The sequence below is a fragment of the Phocoena sinus genome, chromosome 15 (assembly GCF_008692025.1).
Source record: "Phocoena sinus isolate mPhoSin1 chromosome 15, mPhoSin1.pri, whole genome shotgun sequence".
Classification (NCBI taxonomy): Eukaryota; Metazoa; Chordata; class Mammalia; order Artiodactyla; family Phocoenidae; genus Phocoena; species Phocoena sinus.
This window is the reverse complement of record NC_045777.1, coordinates 84,121,613-84,142,656: the sequence shown is the minus strand read 5'-3', so window position 1 is coordinate 84,142,656 and position 21,044 is coordinate 84,121,613. Positions and strand designations below refer to the sequence as shown.

Sequence of the window (21,044 nt, the reverse complement as noted above, 5' to 3'; positions counted from 1 at the left end):
ATTAAGCTGTGCATCTTTATTTTGTGCATTTTTCTGTATGTGTATTATAGTTCAAAAATAAAAAAAATTAAGTTATACACAATCCAGAATATGGAGGAAAGGCTTGAGAAGAATGAATGGCGTGTAAAATAACAAAATGGCTTCCCCTTCCAGCAGTATGGAAGATTAAGTACCAATTAAGTACCCAGGCAGTCTCCAATTGAAAACTGCTGAATGAAATATTAAAATAAAACTTTTAAAGTACACCAAAATGTTTAAGTTAGTAAGGCGTTTTCAAGAGTCCAAATCTAAGTGAAACTGACACCCCTGAGAAATAAGCTAAACACAGAAGCTAGTTTTCCTGAGGGCGGCATTTGTTGATCCTAATAAACATGAGCCCTTAGTTTTCACAGGGCACACAGGGTAAGAGACAAAGCTCATAGACCACATGGAAAAGCATGCCTTAACACTGATGCTGAGTGGATGGATGGGAAAACAAAACTCCCCCTGAGAATTTGTGATTACCCAGTCCTCATCCAGGACTAAAGTCTTACTACCCAGGTAAGATAAAACTTCCAGACAAAACCTAAAATAGTATTAGACTGACATTGCCCTGAGGCACATGACAGAAGTTAAAGCAAGTCCTCCTTGAAGGAACCGTTTCTATCAAGACCTCAAGTAATGCGCTCACAGTCAAAATCTACAAAATAACGCAAGGGAAACAGGACACCATGAGGCCAGGAGAAACAACAGAATGAGATTCACAAGAACTTCATGTGTCAGAACGATCACACTCAGAACACAAAGAAGTTATGTTTGTTTTTAAAGACCTAAAGTGATTAAAAATACAAACAAAAAATAAAACACTATTAGAATGGCCTGAAGAATTAAAGAATAAAAATACTAGAAATGAAAAACATATAGAAACTGAAATTAAAAACATAACAGATGGACTTACTAGCAGATTATACCCCACTGAAAAGACAATTGGTGAGCTGGAGGTTAGATCTGAAAAATCATCTGGAATGCATCTCAGAAACAAAGAGATGATGTTAAGAGCCATCATGGACAAGGGTTAGAAGAAAAGTGTTTCAGAAGAGGGGAAAAAGAGAACAGGGCAAAAGAATTATTTAATGAGATAATGGCTACAAAATTTCCAGACCTGACCAACATCATCAATCTACAGCCCAGCACAGTCTATATTCTAACTGTATTGCCTTAGTGAAATATACGTAAGTGCAAAAATAACTACAAAACATTGTTTACTTCACTCAGTAGAGGTATTAGTACTAGTAACATCGGTACTATAATGTTAAAATTATTTTATGTATATTTTAGGATAAAGAAAATAAATATATTAATGTTATTAGAAATTACGTTTTTAGTGGAAGAAAAAACACATAAATGTAAAATTCAGAAAGATTGAGAAAAAAATTTTAATGTTAAATTTGAATGGGAAAATTTGAATATAAATTCATGATTTAAAAAAAACTTATTTTCTTGGTTTGTCCCTTAAAAAGGTCCTAGAAGTAATGACAGGCTAGTAGGTATGATGAGCAAGTTTAGCCCCAAGATGTTAGTTTATAAATAACAATCCTCATTCTAAGAAACCTGGGTTTCTTGGAGGAAATGACAGATTCCAGGTTTTGGGCAGAGAAGTTCAAGGTAAGCCTGGGGTAACTTGGCCTATTAGAAAGCCAGGATGTGCTCAAAGACTAATGAAGTCATGCTAAAAAGACACAAGTGCATCTTAAGAAGCTCCTACTGGTCAAATTTAGGATAATTCAGTTTCAAAAAGAAAAAAATTATAAAGCACCACTTATACAAACCTTTATGTCTACAGAGATTTAAAAAAGAGCACAGGGCTTCCCTGGTGGCACAGTGGTTAAGAATCCGCCTGCCAATGCAGGGGACACGGGTTCGAGCCCTGGTCCGGGAAGATCCCACATGCTGTGGAGCAACTAAACCCGTGCGCCACAACTACTGAGCCTGCTCTCTAGAGCCCGAGAGCCTCAACTACTGAAGCCCGCACACCTAGAGCCCGTGCTCTGCAATAAGAGAAGCCACCGCAATGAGAAGCCCACGCACCGCAACTAAGAGCAGTCTTTGCTCACATCAACCAGAGAAAGCCCGCGTGCAGCAAAGACCCAACTCAGCCAAAAATAAAAAAAAAAATAAAAAATAAAAAAAAAGCACGCAAGAAATAAAAGGCAAAATCTTCCTTACAGCAGAATGCCAGATAATAACCTAGGTGGTGGATACAGGGTGTTCTTTCAACTTTTTATGTTCAAAAATTACAGGGGGAAAAAAAAATCAGTAACATTAAAAAAAAAGTAAGTGGGGGACTGTTCTAAATTAAAAAGCTAAAAAGATAAATACATTTGAAACCTTGATTCCATCTTGGTTTAAAAAACTGGTAACAGTGCCTGCCTCTGGACAGAGGGGGAGAGATAGGGCTGCCAATGGCCCCACAGTGCCTTTGTATGAATTAGAAAAAAGTACTTCCTCTGGGCTGCTAACCTCAGAAAGAGGGCCCTTCCCTCTTGGTTAAGGCAGCCAGCTCCCACTCGCACCCTTCCTGAGTTCTACGGTACAGAATATAATCTTTGAGGACAGAGGTTTAGTATCCACCTTTAATTAAAATAATCTGTGTTAATCAACCGAAAATCTGATCAAGTTCAATACCTACTGCTCTTTACAAATTTACAACTGTTCCACCTCTGCATACTAGAAGGAGGTGAAAGAGTATAAGAGGAAAGAGATTTATTTTTCATTTTGTATTCTTTGGGACACTTTTTTTTTTTTTTTTTTTTTTTTTTTTTTTTTTTTTTTTTAAATTTATTTATTCATTTATTTATTTTTGGCTGTGTTGGGTCTTCGTTTCTGTGCGAGGGCTTTCTCTAGCTGTGGCAAGCGGGGGCCACTCTTCATCGCGGTGCGCGGGCCTCTCACTGTCGCGGCCTCTCTTGCTGCGGAGCACAGGCTCCAGACGCGCAGAGCTCAGTATTTGTAGCTCACGGGCCCAGCTGCTCCGTGGCACGTGGGATCTTCCCAGACCAGGGCTCGAACCCGTGTCCCCTGCACTGGCAGGCAGACTCTCAACCACTGCGCCACCAGGGAAGCCCTGGGACACTTTTTATTTATTATTATTTTTTTTGTTTTGCGGTATGCGGGCCTCTCACTGCTGTGGCCCCTCCCGTTGTGGAGCACAGGCTCCGGACGCGCAGGCCCCGTGAGCCATGGCCGCTGGGCCTGCGCGTCCGGAGCCTGTGCTCCGCAACAGGAGGGGCCACAGCAGTGAGAGGTCCACGTAACGCAAAAAAAAAAAACCCCAAAAAACATATTTATCATCTTTATAATGAAAACTAAAGAAGACACTTCCATACCTTTCTCTATATAGGCAGAGTGGCTACAGAATACTTTGTTACAAATATAGAGAAGAATATATCTTTAACATCCTACCCAAAACATGGGTAGTATCAATGCTAAGAATGAACTAAACATCTTAATTCTATAACCATGCATGATTCTATACAAGATCCAGAAAACAGCCTGTATACGACTAAAATTAAAACTCTTCTAATAGGATGATTCAAAAAGACATAAGGCTAACTGAAGTAAGGCAGCCACAAAAGGACAAATATTGTGTGACTCCACTTACATGAGGTCTCTAGAGAAGCCAAATTCATAGAGACAGAAGTAAAACAGTGGCTGGCACATGCTTGGGAGAGGGAGTGGGGACAGGTTCAGTTCGAGAAGATGAAAAAGTTCTGGAGATGGATGGTGGTGATGGTTGTGCAAAAATGTAAATATACTTAATGCCACTGAACTGTACACTTACAAATGGTTAAAGTGTTTTGTGTTATGTATATTTTACCACAATAAAAAAGAAGAAAGAAAAAAAGCGTGGTGGTATACTTACACATTCAAATCATAGTAATTTTTCAAATGAATTATTTCCTCAATATACCCATGTGCTACATCTGGAAATCTTACTTCCTAGAAGGGAATAAAAAACATTATTTATATTTCATCCCCTGGTATGGTTTCAAATTGCAATAAAAACCAGATGGCAAAAAGTACATAAAATGACTAAAGACTAGAAAAGGACTGTAAAGCAGTTTTGTGTCTGGCTTAAACCTTCACACAAGGTGCCCAGATTTATCTGTCTACACAGAATATAGAATTTAGAAAGGTACGCAGAGATCACCTGGTCCTCTGCCCCCATTCTGCATGTCTATTCTATAGTCTTTCAATAAATATTGAACATCTCTGCCCAAGCAAAGGAAGTCTAAAGACGAATAAAACACTTTCTAGTGTATACCCTCAAGAAGCACACAATCTAGTGGACCAGATGAAAAAACCTGGGGGAAGAAGGGTTAAAAGACTGTTCCAAGGCAAACAGCAGCCCACAGAGCCCTGTATGACTTTCTAGGTCAGTGCTATCTAACAGAACTTGGTACAAAGGTGGAAATGTTCTATTCTGTGCTTTCCAACACGGTAGCTGTTCAGCCTCATGTGGCTATTGAGCACTTAAAATATGACTGGTGCCACCAGAAATGAAATTTAAATTTTATTTAATTGTAAGACATTTAAATTTAAACAGCCAAATGAAGCTACTGTATTGGACAGTGTAGCTCTAGGTAATCTTATAAACCTGCTTTAAGGGTTTGAATTTGGAGTTATCTCAATTCCTTTTTAAAAACTGCAGGGACTGCTCATATGACAGCATGAGGGCAACCATGATCTGCAGCTAGAATCCCCAGAGGGCTTGCTGAGGGTTTAAGCATACATTCAGGAATCCTGATTCAATTTTCAAATCTTCAGTTTCTCTCCTTCTAGTCTACAAATCTAGGAAATTCAGAAAATGAAGTCCACACGCACAAATAATACTTTTGCAATAAAAGGAAACTCAGTATACTTGGTGTGTATAATTATTTACATATCAAAATAAAACTTACTGTTTCTTTCACTAATAGTGCAATGAGTTCTTGGTCTACATCAGGAGCTTCTTGCCCCCAAAGGTTTTCCAAATTGGGCTCCTGAGATCCTTGCAGTGGAAAGGCTGGACCTGGCTCTTCATCATCTATTGCTAATTGTTGGTCTTCAAGCTCTTCCAGAGGATGGGCAGGCTGAGGAGAAGAAGGGCCTGGAATCCCATCCTGCTGGGGTTCTGATCTTGGAAAAGCTGGTCTTGGAAAAGCTGACCCTGAGGCTTCATGCTGATACAACAGTGGGCCCAGTTCTACTTCAGGCTGCCGCTCCTGAGGCACAACCTGGTTTGTTATCTCACGGGGCTGTTGGTTCAGCGACTGGAAGTAAGGATGGTCTAACCAGCAGTCTTCTTCGATGGCCTGGTCATCTAGGATATCAGTTGATTCTCCGAGGTTTGATAAAAGCTCTGTCTCTGAGTCTTCAGATGACTGGTTCTGAGTGTCCAAAGGATCACCTTCTGGAAAAAGAAGACTACCTTCTTTCAAGATAATGATTTTCTGCTCTGCTCTGTGGTTGACAATGTCATTTGTTGCTTGGTTATGACTTGGTCCAGGCTTGGGTTCTCTTTCTGTTTGTCCACTTGGCTTAATCAATTCAGAAACTCCAGGAGGCCCAAGATCTAGAAATTCACCGTAGTTATCCTCAGAATCATCCTGTGCCCCAGAACCAAACAACGAGCTGTTACACACAGAAAAAAAGCGGTTCTTATCTGATTCAAAGGCTGCTCTAGACTTTTTAGGCCTTTCTTCTCCCAATCTTTTGAGATCTTGCCACTGGGCAGCTGGTTTGATGAGATTGGGTCGTGATGTCTGAGGTTTATTTGTCTAAGAAAAAATGAAATTTTAATAATAATTCAATTTTTTTCCTGTGTCTATACCTCCCTATGTACTTATATTGAGCCTCTGAGGTTGGACAGGAAAGAAACAAAAACAAAAACACCCTCCCCCATGAGACCTATTCTTCACATTTATCTTACATTGAAATTTGGTCACACTATAGTAACTGTAAGAATCAAAGCGGCCATTCATTGATTGAAGCATGACTTATAGTTTGAATCATAATTTCACCTGAGACCAGTAAAACAAAAGTAACTGCATAGTACAGAAAATAATGAAAGAATGACAACACAGTAGAGGAATGAGAAACGTTCAACAGACACACGAAAAGCAGCTAAATCTCATTAGTAATTCAGCAAAATGCAAATTAAAACAAGGTACCCCCCACCCAAGACTGGCAAACAATTTTTAGTTAGACAACTTTTTAGTTAGCATTGGTACAGATGTGGGAAAACTCTCATACTATCATTCATTGCTTGTGAATTTAGGAAAGCAATTTGGTATTACTTATTTTTTAAAAAATGTATATCCTTGTGATTTGTCACTATCGTTTTTCAATATCTATTCTATAAACCCTTGTGTATCCAAAGGAAGCATATTCACTGCCACACTGCTTGCAACATAAAAAGAAAAACACTGGAGACATTCTGAAGTTTGTTCCTAAGCAAATAGTTAAGTAAACTATTATTTATCTGCTCTACAAAATACTCTCCAACTCTCCACCCCTCCAAGAGGTATCTCTATATGTAATGAAATGGAAACATCACCAATAAACGTTACTACGTGAAGAAAAGTTACAAAACAATACATACACAGACTGATTCTATTCTTTAAAAAAATCAAAACAGACATAAACATACCATTTCTAAAAGTATACACACACACACACACACACACACACACACACACGCACACGCGAATACATATGAATTCAAAGAAAAAGATATGGAAGGATACATGCCAAACTAGTGACAACAGTTCCTCTGGGAAACCTCTGGGGCAGAAGGGGCTAGTGAAGACAGACTTCAGTTTTATCTGTATTGTTTCAATTTCTATAGAGAACACAATCATATGTTATTTATAAATGTAAAAAGTGGAATGCCCTGGGCTTCCCTGGTGGTGCAGTGGTTGAGAGTCCGCCTGCCTATGCAGGGGACACGGGTTTGTGCCCCGGTCCTGGACACGGAGCGGCTGGGCCCGTGAGCCATGGCCGCGGAGGCTGTGTGTCTGGAGCCTGTGCTCCGCAACAGGAGAGGTCACAACAGTGAGAGGCCCGTGTACCGCCAAAAAAAAAAAAAAAAAAAAGTAGAATGCCCAATTTTAAGGTAGCAGAATAAAGATGCCTCTGATCCTTCTCTTCTCTGAAATTACCCCAATCCAGAGAGGAGAATGAGACAAAAAACTGAAAATCTTTGATAAAACCAGCAGACATCTGCGATCCCAAATCACAATATATACGAGAAGGAGCTGATAAATCTAGTGAGGGAAGTCTAACCAGATTTTAGGCAAGGCAGAGAAAGCTTCAGAAAGGCTGAGTTTTCCAAAGTAGGTGGTGTGGCCTAGCGGGCAAAACCAACTCCTTGCTTGAACAATGGGAACTTCCACTCCATTTGGCAGCAACGATGTTCTGAGGTTAGACTGAAGGAAGACACACGTCTCTGCTGGAGGTAGGCTGTCAGTGAGGCAGGAGGGAGAGAACTTTGAACTGGGCTGCTCTGAAACTGGCAGTATCTGCCAGGCAGTAAGAAAGAAAGAAGCACACGTGCATGTAAGCACACCTCCCCCACCTGCTGCCACCCCAATATCCTCTGTCATAGGAAGAATTCCTGCTAGCCAAGAATAGTGCCTGAGCCTTTCCCCAACATAAATGCCTGCAAAGAGCTGGTCCAGGAAAACTTAAAATGCATTCAACATTGAGTAGTGATAAAAAATAACCAGTACAGAAATTATATTAAGATACCTAACTATTGAAAAAAGAAGTGGTAGATGAACAACACAGATGATAAAATCAGTACTACACAGTGAATGAAATGAGAAGAGAGAAGCAGGAACACAAAGTAGTAATGAAGTAATTAGGTATTTAATATAAATGTTCTAAATCATGGTTTTGTAGAAATAAGGTAACCATCAAAAGTTGGGAGGGGAAATGGAGAAGCTGAGGGTCAAAAGATACACTTAAAGCTAATAAATCAACATATAAGGACATATGTAAGGATAGCAATTGAAAGTATAAAAGCAAGTACTAGAAGAACTAAAAACAAAAAAACCTAAGGATAAAAACCTTTCAAATTATCAGCAAGGACACATGCCCACAATATAAATAAAATAAAACCTCAAAAATCCAGGGAGTATAGTGAAAGATCATTTTTAAAAGCAATGAAAATATAAAGCATATTAAACACTATGAGGGAACTAAAAACAAAGTATAATGGTCACATTAATAAATATAAATTAGATCAATTTACCTATTTAATTTAAAAGTCTCTTTAGGGGCTTCCCTGGTGGCGCAGTGGTTGAGAGTCCGCCTGCTGATGCAGGGGACATGGGTTCGGGCCCCGGTCCGGGAAGATCCCACATGCCGCGGAGCGGCTGGGCCCATGAGCCATGGCCACAGAGCCTGTGCTCCACAATGGGAGAGGCCACAACAGTGAGAGGCCCGCATACAGCAAAAAAAAAAAAAAAAAGTCTCTTTAAATAGAACCACTAGGCAAAACCCAACTCTATAATCAACTACAGGCATACCCCAGAGATACTGCAGGTTTGGTTCCAGACCACCGCAATAAACCGAGCATCCCAATAAAGCAAGTCTCATGAACTTTCTGGTCTCCCAGTGCATAGAAAAGTTATGTTTACACTATACTGTAGTCTATTAAGTGTGCAATGGCATTATCGTTAAAAAAAAAATGTAAATCTTTAATTTTTAAAAATGCTATTGGAAAAAAGGTGCCAAAAGACTTGCTCAGTGCGAGGTTGCTACACACCTGCAATTCGTTAAAAAAAATAAAAAAGAGCAATATCTGCAAAGCACAGTAAAATGAGACATGCCTGTATACAATCAAGAGTTACTACACCACTGGGATTCAGAAAGCACATGGACAAAGACACCAAAGCAGATTTCTGATTCTAGCAATGGCATGCTAGACCATGCAGATCAACCCTTCTACTGAGTAAAAGCAGAAACCCTGGTCAAAATATCAAAGCAAAACATCTACTTGAAGGCCTCAGGATCCAGGAGGAAGAAATCCAACAAAATAAGCTACTTTTCTTCTACAGATGCATTTGCCAATCCCAGACCTGGATGAAGAATGAGAAGATTGAATGAAACCTTTGGTATCTTTTTTGAGGAGCTAAGTGCACAAAATCAGAATTCAGAACTCACCATGGGGAGGAGTTCTGGTAAATCTCAAGCTCTAGGGTCATTCCTTGAAGGGTACACCACTGAAGTAACGGTAAACCGGAAATATGCTGGACCTCCCAGAAGCTGAATCCTAGTTTCAATAGTTTAAATCCCTGGATCTGAGTTTCCTGGTCTCCCAAACCTTCTTTGAGAAACAAATATAGGCCCTCTTTGAAGAAAGATAATATCACCTAGAACCTCAAAATTTTCATATATAGTGATACTACTATTCAACAAAAAATAACCAGGCATATAAGAAGTTGATGCAACATAATAGAAAACCAAGAGAAGTAACAGACAACAGAAACAAATCTACAGTGATTTCAAATAGTGAAGTTATCAGACATGGATTCTAAAATAACATGCTTAGCATGTTTAAGGAAATAAAAGACTAGATTGAAAGTTTCACCAGAGAACTAGAAACTGTTACAAAGAAAGAAAAATAAACTATCAAATGGAAATTCCAGAATGTAAAAATACGATAACTGAGATCAGGAATCAATGGATCAGTGCACAGCATTTTAAATAAACACAGTTGAAAAGAAAAATTAGTGAACGGAAAGACAGGTCAGAAGAAAATAGCCAGAATAATGCATAGAGACACAAAATGATTGAAAATTAGATAAGAGAATAGGAGACATAAAGAATAATACAGTGAAAAAAAAAAAAAAAAAAAAAAAAAAAAAAGAATAATACAGTGAAAAGGTTTTACCCAACTATGTAACTAAAGTTCTAGAAAAAGAGGAGGGAGATAAGAAGCAATATCTGAAGATAAAATACGAATATTCAAGCAGAACAGCAGCTTGATTTCATTTCTGAAGATCTAAACCGGATAATTAAAAAAAAATCCAAACAGACCTAGATACAGCAATAGGAAGACTGTAGAAATCAAATACAAAGATAAAAATTTAAAGCAGCAGCACACGCTACTTTCAAAAGGAAAAAATAAGACTGACTTTTCAATAGAAAAATGGAAGCCAGATGGATAAACACCAAGGTCCCACTGAATAGCACAGAGAACTATATCAATATCCTATGATAAACTATAATGGAAAAGAAAGTAAAAAATATAGGTATGTATAACTGAATCACTTTGTTGTATAGCAGTAATTAACACAACATTATAAATCAACTATATTTCAATTAAATAAATAAAAGAAAAATGGAAGCAAAAAATACTGGAATAGTATCTTCCTTGTATTAAAAGAAAATAACTGACACATTGAATTCTATACTCAACGAAAATATCAGATTTACTATAAAGAAAATCCTAAAGAGTGTTCTTTAGGTAGAGTAAAAATAATCTCTGTTTTAAGGCCAGAGATGCAGAAAGGAATGAAGACCAACATAAAAAGATAAATATCTGGAGAAGGTAAAGTGAATACTGATTGTATAAAACACAGGGTTTAAAACAATGTATACAGGGGCTTCCCTGGTGGCACAGTGGTTAAGAATCCGCCTGCCAACGCAGGGGACACGGGTTTGAGCTCTGGTCCGGGAAGATCCCACATGCCACAGAGCAACTAAGCCCATGCGCCACAACTACTGAGCCTGCACTCTAGAGCCCGTGAGCCACAACTACTGAGCCCGTGTGCCACAACTACTGAGCCCGCGCTCTAGAGCCCATGCTCCGCAACAAGAGAAGCCACCGCAATGAGAAGCCCATGCACCACAATGAAGAGGAGCCCCTGCTCTCCACAACTAGAGAAAGCCAGCGCACAGCAACGAAGTCCCAATGCAGCCAAAAATAAATAAATAAACTTTTTAAAATGTATACAGAATTAAAATATATTAAAAAAAAAACCCAGTATTTAAGTTGGGAGGTAAACAAATAGAGTTAAAGTGTTTTAAAGTCTTTACAGTCCCCAGAGTTTAAAACACTAATAAGCATTAGTGCTGAGGCTTCTATGATGTGAGGAAGCCTGAACTAGCCTTTAAAATAGACCATATGGGGGGACTTCCCTGGTGGTCTAGTGGTTAGGACTTCACACTTCCACTGTAGGAGTCGCGGGTTCAATCCCTAGTCGGGGAACTAAGATCCCGCATGCCACATGGTGTGGCCAAAAAAAAAGGTTAAAATAGGTCATATGTAGTATTAGACATGATACCAAAACAAGTGACAAAGGAAGAGATAAACTGAACTTCAAAGTTTAAAACTTTTGTGCTTAAAGGATACTATCAAAAAAGTAAAAAGACAATTCACAAAGCTAGAAAAAATATCCACAAATTAAGACATCTGATAAGGTATAGTATTCAGAATATCTAAATATTCAATAATAAGAAGACAACACACTTTAAAAATGAGCAAAGGGAGACCTCCCTGGTGGCGCAGTGTTTAAGAATCCACCTGCCAATGCAGGGGACAGGGGTTCGAGCTCTGGTCCAGGAAGATCCCATATGCCGCAGAATAACTAAGCCCATGTGTCACAACTACTGAGCCTAGGCTCTAGAGCCTGCGAGCCACAACTATTGAGCCCACATGCCGCAACTACTGAGCCCACATGCCACAACTACTGAAGTCCGCACGCCTAGAGCCCATGCTCCACAACAAGAGAAGCTACCACAATGAGAATCCCACGCATGGCAACGAAGAGTAGCCCCCGCACGATGCAACTAGAGAAAGCCCGCGTGCAGCAACGAAGACCCAATGCAACCAAAAATAAAATTAAAAAAAATTAAAAAAAAAAAACGAGCAAAGGATCTGCATAGACATTTCTCCAAAGATATACAAATGGCCAATAAGCACATGAAAAGAGGCCAACATCATTAGCCATCGGGAAATGCAAATCAAAATCATAATGAGATACTGCTTCACAACTATGAAGATGGCTGTAATAAGAAAGATAGACAGCAATTATTGATGAGAATATGGAGAAGCTGGAACACTCACACTGCTGGTAGGAATGTAAAATGGTGCTACTACTATGGAAAACAGTCTGGGAGAGTAAAATACAGATTTACCTTATGATCCAGCAATTCCATTCCTAGGTATATACCTGCTATGGTCTGAATGTACCCACTCCCTCTGCCTCCAAATTCATATGTTGAAATCCTAATCATCAAAGGTAATGGCAGCAGTAAGGGGAGTCTCTGGGAGGTGCTAAGTCATGAGGGTAGAACCCTCATGAATGGGATTAGTGCCTTTATAGAAGAGGCTCCAGGGAGGTTCCTAGCTCCTTCCACCATGTGAGGACACAGTGAGAAAGTGCCAGCTATGAATCAGGAAGAGGACCTTTACACGATCATGCTGGAATCTTGATCTTGAACTTCCCAGCCTGCAGAAGTGTGAGCAATAAATTTCTGTCATAAGCTACCCCGTCTGTGGTATCTTGTTAGAGCAGCCCAAATAGACTAAGACAATACTCAAGAGAAACGAAAACATATGTCCACAGAAAAACTTCTACATGAATGTTCATAGCAGCATTATTCATTATTCATAATCACAAAAAAGTGGAAGCAACTCAAATGTCCATCAATGGATGAAAGGCTAAACAAGATGTGGTATATCCACACAATGGAATATTATTCAGCAATAGAAAGGAGTGAAGTACCGATTCATCCTACATTACAGATGACCTTGAAAACGTTATGCTAAAGAAAGAAGCTGGTCACAAAGGACCAAATAGTATATGATTCCGTTCATATAACATGTCTAGAATAGGCAAATCTATAGAGACACAAGTGGTTAGTAGTTCTTAGGACTGGATGGAGGAGAAGAAGGGAGGAGGGAAGATAATGGTTAGCTCATCAAATCAAGGAAAAAGGCTAAAAAACCACAGCTACACTAAAATAGAAAAGGAAAATGGAGGAACCATAGGTTCAGAGTAAGTAGAAAGAACAGGCTATTTTGTTTAACTCTATTAAATATATTAAAAAATGCTGAAGAAATAAATGATTTTCTAGAAAAATATCAGGGACCAAAACAGATACTGAAAGCAACAGAAAATCTAGACATGTCAATCACCACAGAAGAAGCTGAAACAGTTTCAAACAACCGTCCTCCATGAAAAGAAATAGCCCAGATGCCTTTAGGGTAAGTTCTACCAAATCTTTAAAGAACAGGTAACTCCAACATTATTTAAAATATTTTATCAGAGCACAGAAAAAGAAAGAAAACTTCTAGAGTCTTCATTAAGTCAGAATAATGTTTATAAAAAATTTGTCAAGGACAGCCCAGGCACACACACACCCCTATGGGCCAATCTCACTCCTGAGATCTATGGAGAAAACCCTAAATAAATCTTAGCAAATAGAATCTAATAGCACATTACCATCATACTGTAATACCATTACCAAGCAAAGTCTGCCCAGAGACAAAGTAATTTACCACATTAACAGATTTTTAAAAAATCATATAATAATCTCCACAGATGCTGAGATTGAATTTGACAGAATTCTACATTTACTCATTAATAAAAACTTGAAATAAAGTAGATAGCTACTTCCTTAACATAATTTAAAAATGGTATCTCAAGCAAAAAGTCACCATCACACTTAAGAAGAAATATTAAAAGTATTCCCACTTATGTCAGTGGCTATTTTTCTTATTTCTATTACCGCTATTACTTAAAAATTTTGAAGACTTATCACTTAATATAATTAGACAAGTATAAAAACTGGAAAGGAAGAAACTGTATCATTATTTACAGATGGACCAGATACCATTCCTTGGGTCAACTGAAAAATGACTACAGACAATAAAAACAAGCTGATTATGAAATTAATATAAAAACCAACAGACTTTTAAATTAAAAAAATGTTTAAAAGGTACACAGAAGAAAAGATGCCATTTACAAAAGCAAGAGAAAACATAAAATAACCAGGAACAAACTTAAAAATGTTTAAGATCTACTGTAAGAAAAATACAAAATGCTCTGGCTGAGGAATATAAAAGGTTAGACTGAAAGAACTTGTTCTTAGTTAGAAAGGGTCAATATTATAAAAACTTTCTATAACAATAAAATATTTTTAAAATTAAACAAACTATCTACCTATCTTTTGGAATTAGAAAAGCTGATCTTAAAATTTGCATTAAAATATAAGCACAAAATATCCTGGATGAGTCTGAAAAATATAGAGTAATAAGGGGAGATGGGCACTATCTGATATTAAGATACATTATAAGGACATAGTAATTATAACACTGTGGACTAGTACATGAAGAGTCAGAGCAATAGTGCAGAAGTTAAGTCCAGAAATAGACCAAAACATACAGCTTCTGACTTCTAAGCTAAGGGGACATCAGGTAGGGTATAAAAGAGGCTGTTCCCAGAAATGTAGAACAAGTGCCAACGAATAGTGCTGCAAGTGTAGCACAAGAGGTGCTCTCAGCTGCTATAAGGCCCCTACCCACTACTGAGTGGCTGAAGAATGAGATTATTAACTTGCAATATGCCTCATCACGTTAAGCTTTAGAAAACTCACTTCCGCCAGGATGACATCATCATCCAGGTCCTCTTCGTCATGCTGCTGAGGAGCTGGGGTGACCAGCATTGGAACCCCTTCCTCATCAGAGGAGTCAGATATGGTGATGGGTCCATCTCTGAGATTGATCCAGTCTAAAAGTAGGCAGAGAACACTGTTAGGAGGAGGTGGGCATAATCACATTGTCCTTTAATTCAACTTTGGCATGAAAAGGGTCAAGCTTAAAGCCAAGTTTACAGCTATTGGAGTGTTATCTCCTCAAGCAGCACATGCAACCAAGCATTAAAATGAGCCATTTTTCCATGCTGATCTTTGCCAATAATTCATTTTGGGAATCACCAGAGAAAATCTGACAATTACTATGCTCAAGATTATCAACTTTTTCTTATACTAGACTGGAGGAATCTGTTGATAAAATCTTCTCGACTGCTCATTTCTTAAAAGTGAAATCATGGCCTCCCATCTCACCTCTATTCTTCCAAAGGAATATAAAACACTGCTTTATTCAAACTGATAGGTCTGAAAAAACTTTCAGAAACAGGAAAATTTTCACTTAATATTTAAAATATTAAAATTTGCTCACCTTAGACACAAACCTTAAGTATCACTTACGCAAACATATTTCAGTGTCTTAGTCAGACACCCATTTATCATCTATGACAGTAAGCACTTTAACCTTCCTGTTTCCTTTTAAATATAGAGTTAAACTAACCATCTACTGATAGATGTAATAATTCTGTTAAATGTCTCCAAGTCCTTTTATTTGTTTGAGGACAAAGTACGTTTGATATGAATTACTGGATAACACAGATTAATAATTCCTCCATTAAAGCTCTAATATTTTTCTCAAGGTTAATGCCTCATGTATTTTTATGTTACCCAACAACTTGAAAAGCAATATGAAACCAATTATCTCATTTCATTCCTGTAACAGGACTGTGGTAATGCCAAGATAGTAGTTTAAAACAGGTACGTCCACGGGATCTAAGGTCAGATTCCAGCCTCAGCTCTACCACATACTAGCTATATGATGCCATTATTTACTTCTTTAGGCATCCATTTCCTCAACATTAAAGAAAGGCTAACAACACTGCCTACTTCAAATAGCTGTATTACCTAAAATGCTTGTTTATTACAGTACTTGACACACAGGGAAGCTGCCTGATTTTAAGTCCAATGCTACCTACACAGAAACAACCAACTGAACTGAGGGCAGGCGGAAGTACATTATAGAGGATTTCTCTTAAACCTGCATAATGAATCCAAGTGATTATCACCATCACCTGCTGAAACCCTACTAAAATGATAGTAAAGGAACTTTAAAAAAGTATAACCTCTTAAGTACACAAAGAAGAGAAAAGGAGATAACAGCCAGCAAGAGATCTAAACAAAATTCTGGAAAACAGCAGATTTACACATGACAAGAGCTCTAGAAGAGTGGATAAGGCTCAAATCCACAGACTGCAGCGGGGGCGGCCAATCAGAGGTGGCCTAATTCATGTTGCAGAATCGTAGATTTCCTGAATAACTGTTCTCAATTACTGTATGCCTTTGGTCATTTCCAGTCTTTAAATGGTTATTTTAGGGCTTCCCTGGTGGCACAGTGATTGAGAGTCCGCCTGCCAATGCAGGGGACGCGGGTTCGTGCTCCGGTCCGGGAAGATCCCACATGCCGCGGAGTGGCTGGGCCCGTGAGCCATGGCCGCTGAGCCTGCGCGTCCGGAGCCTGTGCTCCGCAACGGGAGAGGCCACACAGTGAGAGGCCCACGTACCGCAAAAAAAAAAAAAAAAAAGCAAAGGTTATTTTAGACAATTCTGTCTAATTTTACCGTTGATTTTGGGGAGAAGATTTGCCAACCTTCCCACTCAGCCATTCCAGAAGACCCACACTGTGGAGGTCCATTCTGAAGAGCCACTGAGGCAGCGAGTCACTAGACACCACGCCAAGAGAGGAAAGGGGTGTCACTGGAACAGCCATAATGAGTAAGACCCTGGCTGCCTTCTGCTGCTTGGCTCCCTGAATGCTGGCAAACAGTCTTGGATTCCACATTCAAGACACTGTAGATTCCTCTCTGGAAGAATTGGCCCAAGAAAAACACACAGACAACCACCGTGGGGCACCCCGCGAAAAAGGTGGTTTTAAACCTATCACCTTACAGTGAAGCCCAATGGTTTACAAGATACTCCCCAACGTACCACATATAAACACATTAGCTTTTAAAAATATACTTTAAAATTTTAAAGTATAACAGAGCAAAGGCTATGAATTAACACAAAAGGCCCATACCCGAGTGACCATCACAAACGTTTGTAAATACATTTCCTGCACAATAGTAGCCTAAACTACTCACATTAGTTCCTGAAAATACATTCTTTTGATTCTGGCTTCCTTGCAAACAACATGTCTGAGATATATCCATGTTGTTGCATGTTACAGTATGTAGTTTTCTTTGCTGTATGTAATTTACTATATGAATATATCATAAGTTACTTATTCTTCTGTTGACAGACATTTATTTGGGTTGGTTCCAGTCTTGCCTGTTTTGGATAATGATGTTATGAACATTCTTGTATATGTATCTTGATAGACTCATTTCAGTTGGGTACATTCTAGGAGAAGTGCTGAGCCACAGGGAAAGCATATATTCAATTTTAGTGGACAATGCCAACCAATTTTCCAAATTGTCTGTGCCAATTTACACTCCCACCAGCAGTGCAGGAACTGGAAACTTGTTTTGTGGCTCAAAATGTCAATTTTGGTAAACACATTGGGTGCAACAATCAATATATGTTTGTTTGCTTATTTATTTATTTAAAACATCTTTACCGGAGTATAACTGCTTTACAATGGTGTGTTAGTTACTGCTTTATAACAAAATGAATCAGCTATACATATACATATGTCCCCATCTCTTCTCCTCCTCCCTCCCATCCTCCCCATCCCACAAAGCACCAAGCTGATCTCCCTGTGCTATGCGGCTGCTTCCCACTATCTATTTTACATTTGGTAGTATATATTAGTCCATGCCACTCTCTCATTTCGTCCCAGCTTACCCTTCCCGCTGCCCATGTCCTCAAATCCATTCTCTACATCTTCGTCTTTATTCCTGTCCTGCCCCTAGGTTCTTCATAACCATTTTTTTTTTAGATTGCATATGTATGTGTTAGCATAAGGTATTTGTTTTTCTCTTTCTGCCTTGCTTCACTCTGTATGACAGATTTTAGGTCCATCCACCTCACTACAAATAACTCAATTTCATTTCTTTTTATGGCTGAGTAATACTACATTGTATATATGTGCCACATCTTCTTTATCTATTCATCTGTCGATGGACACTTAAGTTGCTTCCATGTCCTGGCTATTGTAAATAGAGCTGCAATGAATACTGTGGTACACGACTCTTTTTGAATTATGGTTTTCTCAGGGTATATGCCCAGTAGTGGGATTGCTGGGTCATATAGTAGTTCTATTTTTAGTTTTTTAAGGAACCTCCATACTGTTCTCCATAGTGGCTGTATCAATTTACATTCCCACCAAGAGTCCAAGAGGGTTCCCTTTTCTCCACACCCTCTCCAGCATTTATTGTTTGTAGATTTTTTGAGGATGGCCATTCTGACTGGTGTGAAGTGACACCTCATTGTAGTTTTGATTTGCTTTTCTCTAATGATTAGTGATGTTGAACATTCTTTCATGTGTTTGTTGGCTATCTGTATATCTTCTTTGGAGAAATGTCTATTTAGGTCTTCTGCCTATTTTTGGATTGGGTTGTTTGTTTTTTTGATATTGAGCTGCACAAGCTCCTTGTAAATTCTGGAGATTAATCCTTTGTCAGTTGCCTCATTTGCAAATATTTTCTCCCATTCTGAGGGTTGTCTTTTCATATTGTTTATGGTTTCCTTTGCTGTGCAAAAGCTGTTAAGTTTCATTAGGTCCCATTTGTTTATTTTTGTTTTTATTTCCATTTCTCTAAGAGGTGGATCAAAAAGAATCTTGCTGTGATTTATGTCATGGAGTGTTCTGCTTATGTTTTCCTCTAAGAGCTTTATAGTATCTGGCCTTACATTTAGGTCTTTAATCCATTTTGAGTTTATTTTTGTGTATGGTGTTAGGGAGTGTTCTCATTTCATTCTTTTACATGTAGCTGTCCAGTTTTCCCAGCACCACTTATTGAAGAGACTGTCTTTGTTCCACTGTATATTCTTGCCTCCTTAATCAAAAATAAGGTGACCATATGTGTGCGGGTTTATCTCTGGGCTTTCTATCCTGTTCCATTGATCTTTCTGTTTTTGTGCCAGTACCATACTGTCTTGATTACTGCAGTTTTGTAGTATAGTCTGAAGTCAGGGAGCCTGATTCCTCCAGCTCCGTTTTTCTTTCTCAAGAGTGCTTTGGCTATTCGGGGTCTTTTGTGTATCCATACAAATTTTAAGATTTTTTGTTCTAGTTCTCTGAAAAATGCCACTGGTAGTTTGACAGAAATTGCATTGAATCTGTACATTGCTTTGGGTAGTATAGTCATTTTCACAATGTTGATTCTTCCAATCCAAGGACATGCTATTTCTCTCCATCTGTTTGTAGCATCTTTAATTTCTTTCATCAGTGTCTTATAGTTTTCTGCATACAGGTCTTTTGTCTCCTTAGGTAGGTTTATTCCTAGGTATTTTATTCTTTTTGTTGCAATGGTAAATGGGCGTATTTCCTTAATTTCTCTTTCAGATTTTTCATCATTAGTGTATAGGAATGCAAGAGATTTCTGTGCATTAATTTTGTATCCTGCTACTTTACCAAATTCATTGATTAGCTCTAGTAGTTTTCTGGTAGCGTCTTTTGGATTCTCTATGTATAGTATCATGTCATCTGCAAACAGTGACAGCTTTACTTCTTCATTTCCAATTTGTATTCCTTTTATTTCTTTTTCTTTTCTGATTGCTGTGGCTACAACTTCCAAAACTATGTTGAATAACAGTGGTGAGAGTGGGCAACCTTGTTTTGTTCCTGATCTTAGTGGAAATGGTTTCAGTTTTTCACCGTTGAGAACAATGTTGGCTGTGGGATTGTCATATATGGCCTTTATTATGTTGAGGTAAGTTCCCTCTATGCTTACTTTCTGGAGGGTTTTTATCATAAAAGGGTGTTGAATTTTGTCGAAAGCTTTCTCTGCATCTATTGAGATGATCATATGGTTTTTCTCCTTCAATTTGTTAATATGGTGTATCACATTGATTGATTTGTATATATTGAACAATACTTGCATTCCTGGGATAAACCCCACTTGACCATGGTGTATGATCCTTTTAATGTGCTGTTGGATTCTGTTTCCTAGTATTTTGTTGAGGATTTTTTCATCTATGTTCATCAGTGACCTTGGCCTGTAGTTTTCTTTCTTTGTGACATCCTTGTCTGGTTTTGGTATCAGGGTGATGGTGGCCTCATAGAATGAGTTTGGGAGTGTTCCTCCCTCTGCTGTATTTTGGAAGAGTTTGAGAAGGATAGGTGTTAGCTCTCCTCTAAATGTTTGATAGAATTCGCCTGTGAAGCCATCTGGTCCTGGACTTTTGTTTTTTGGAAGATTTTTTTTTTTTTTTTTTTTCTTTACGCGGGCCTCTCACTGTTGTGGCCTCTCCCGTTGCAGAGCACAGGCTCTGGACGCGCAGGCTCAGCGGCCATGGCTCACGGGCCCAGCCGCTCCGCGGCATGTGGGATCTTCCCGGACCGGGGCACGAACCCATGTCCCCTGCATCGGCAGGCGGACTCTCAACCACTGCGCCACCAGGGAAGCCCTTTTTTGGAAGATTTTTAATCACAGTCTCAATTTCAGTGCTTGTGATTAGTCTGTTTATATTTTCTATTTCTTCCTGGTTCAATCTCAGAAGGTTGTGCTTTTCTAAGAATTTCTCCAGTTCTTCCAGGTTGTCCATTTTATTGGCATATAGCTGCTTGTAGTAATCTCTCATGATCCTTTGTATTTCTGCAGCGTCAGTTGTTACTTCTCCTTTTTCATTTCTAATGCTATTGATTTGAGTCTTCTCCCTTTTTTTCTTGATGAGTCTGGCTAATGGTTTATCAAATTTGTTTATCTTCTCAAAGAACCAGCTTTTAGTTTTATTGATCTTTGCTACTGTTTCCTTCATTTCTTTTTCATTTATTTCTGATCTGATCTTTATGATTTCTTTCCTTCTGCTAACTTTGGGGTTTTTTTGTTCTTCTTTCTCTAATTGCTTTAGGTGTAAGGTTAGGTTGTTTGAGATGTTTCTAGTTTCCTGAGGTAGGACTGTATTGCTTTAAGCTTCCCTCTTAGAACTGCTTTTGCTGCATCCCATAGGGTTTGGGTCGCCGTGTGTTCATTGTCATTTGTTTCTAGCTATATTTTGATTTCCTCTTTGATTTCTTCAGCGATCTCTTGGTTATCAAG

General features: G+C 38.6%; 1 protein-coding gene across 8 annotated transcripts in view; it reads right to left on the bottom strand.

The window, feature by feature from the left end:
• RNF216 (ring finger protein 216) overlaps positions 1–21,044 on the bottom strand; it is a 172,847-nt gene that overhangs the window by 126,406 nt on the left and 25,397 nt on the right. For 6 of the 8 annotated variants that reach the window (XM_032607102.1, XM_032607101.1, XM_032607109.1 and 3 more), the window contains exons 3-5: positions 14,632–14,765; positions 4,941–5,798; positions 3,902–3,978 (exon numbers count right to left, since the gene is read on the bottom strand). In XM_032607102.1, the coding sequence (XP_032462993.1) occupies positions 3,902–3,978; positions 4,941–5,798; positions 14,632–14,765 (1,069 nt within the window). The remainder of the gene's footprint in view (positions 1–3,901; positions 3,979–4,940; positions 5,799–14,631; positions 14,766–21,044) is intronic. The other 2 variants (XM_032607108.1, XM_032607107.1) reach the window with 1 other exon arrangement.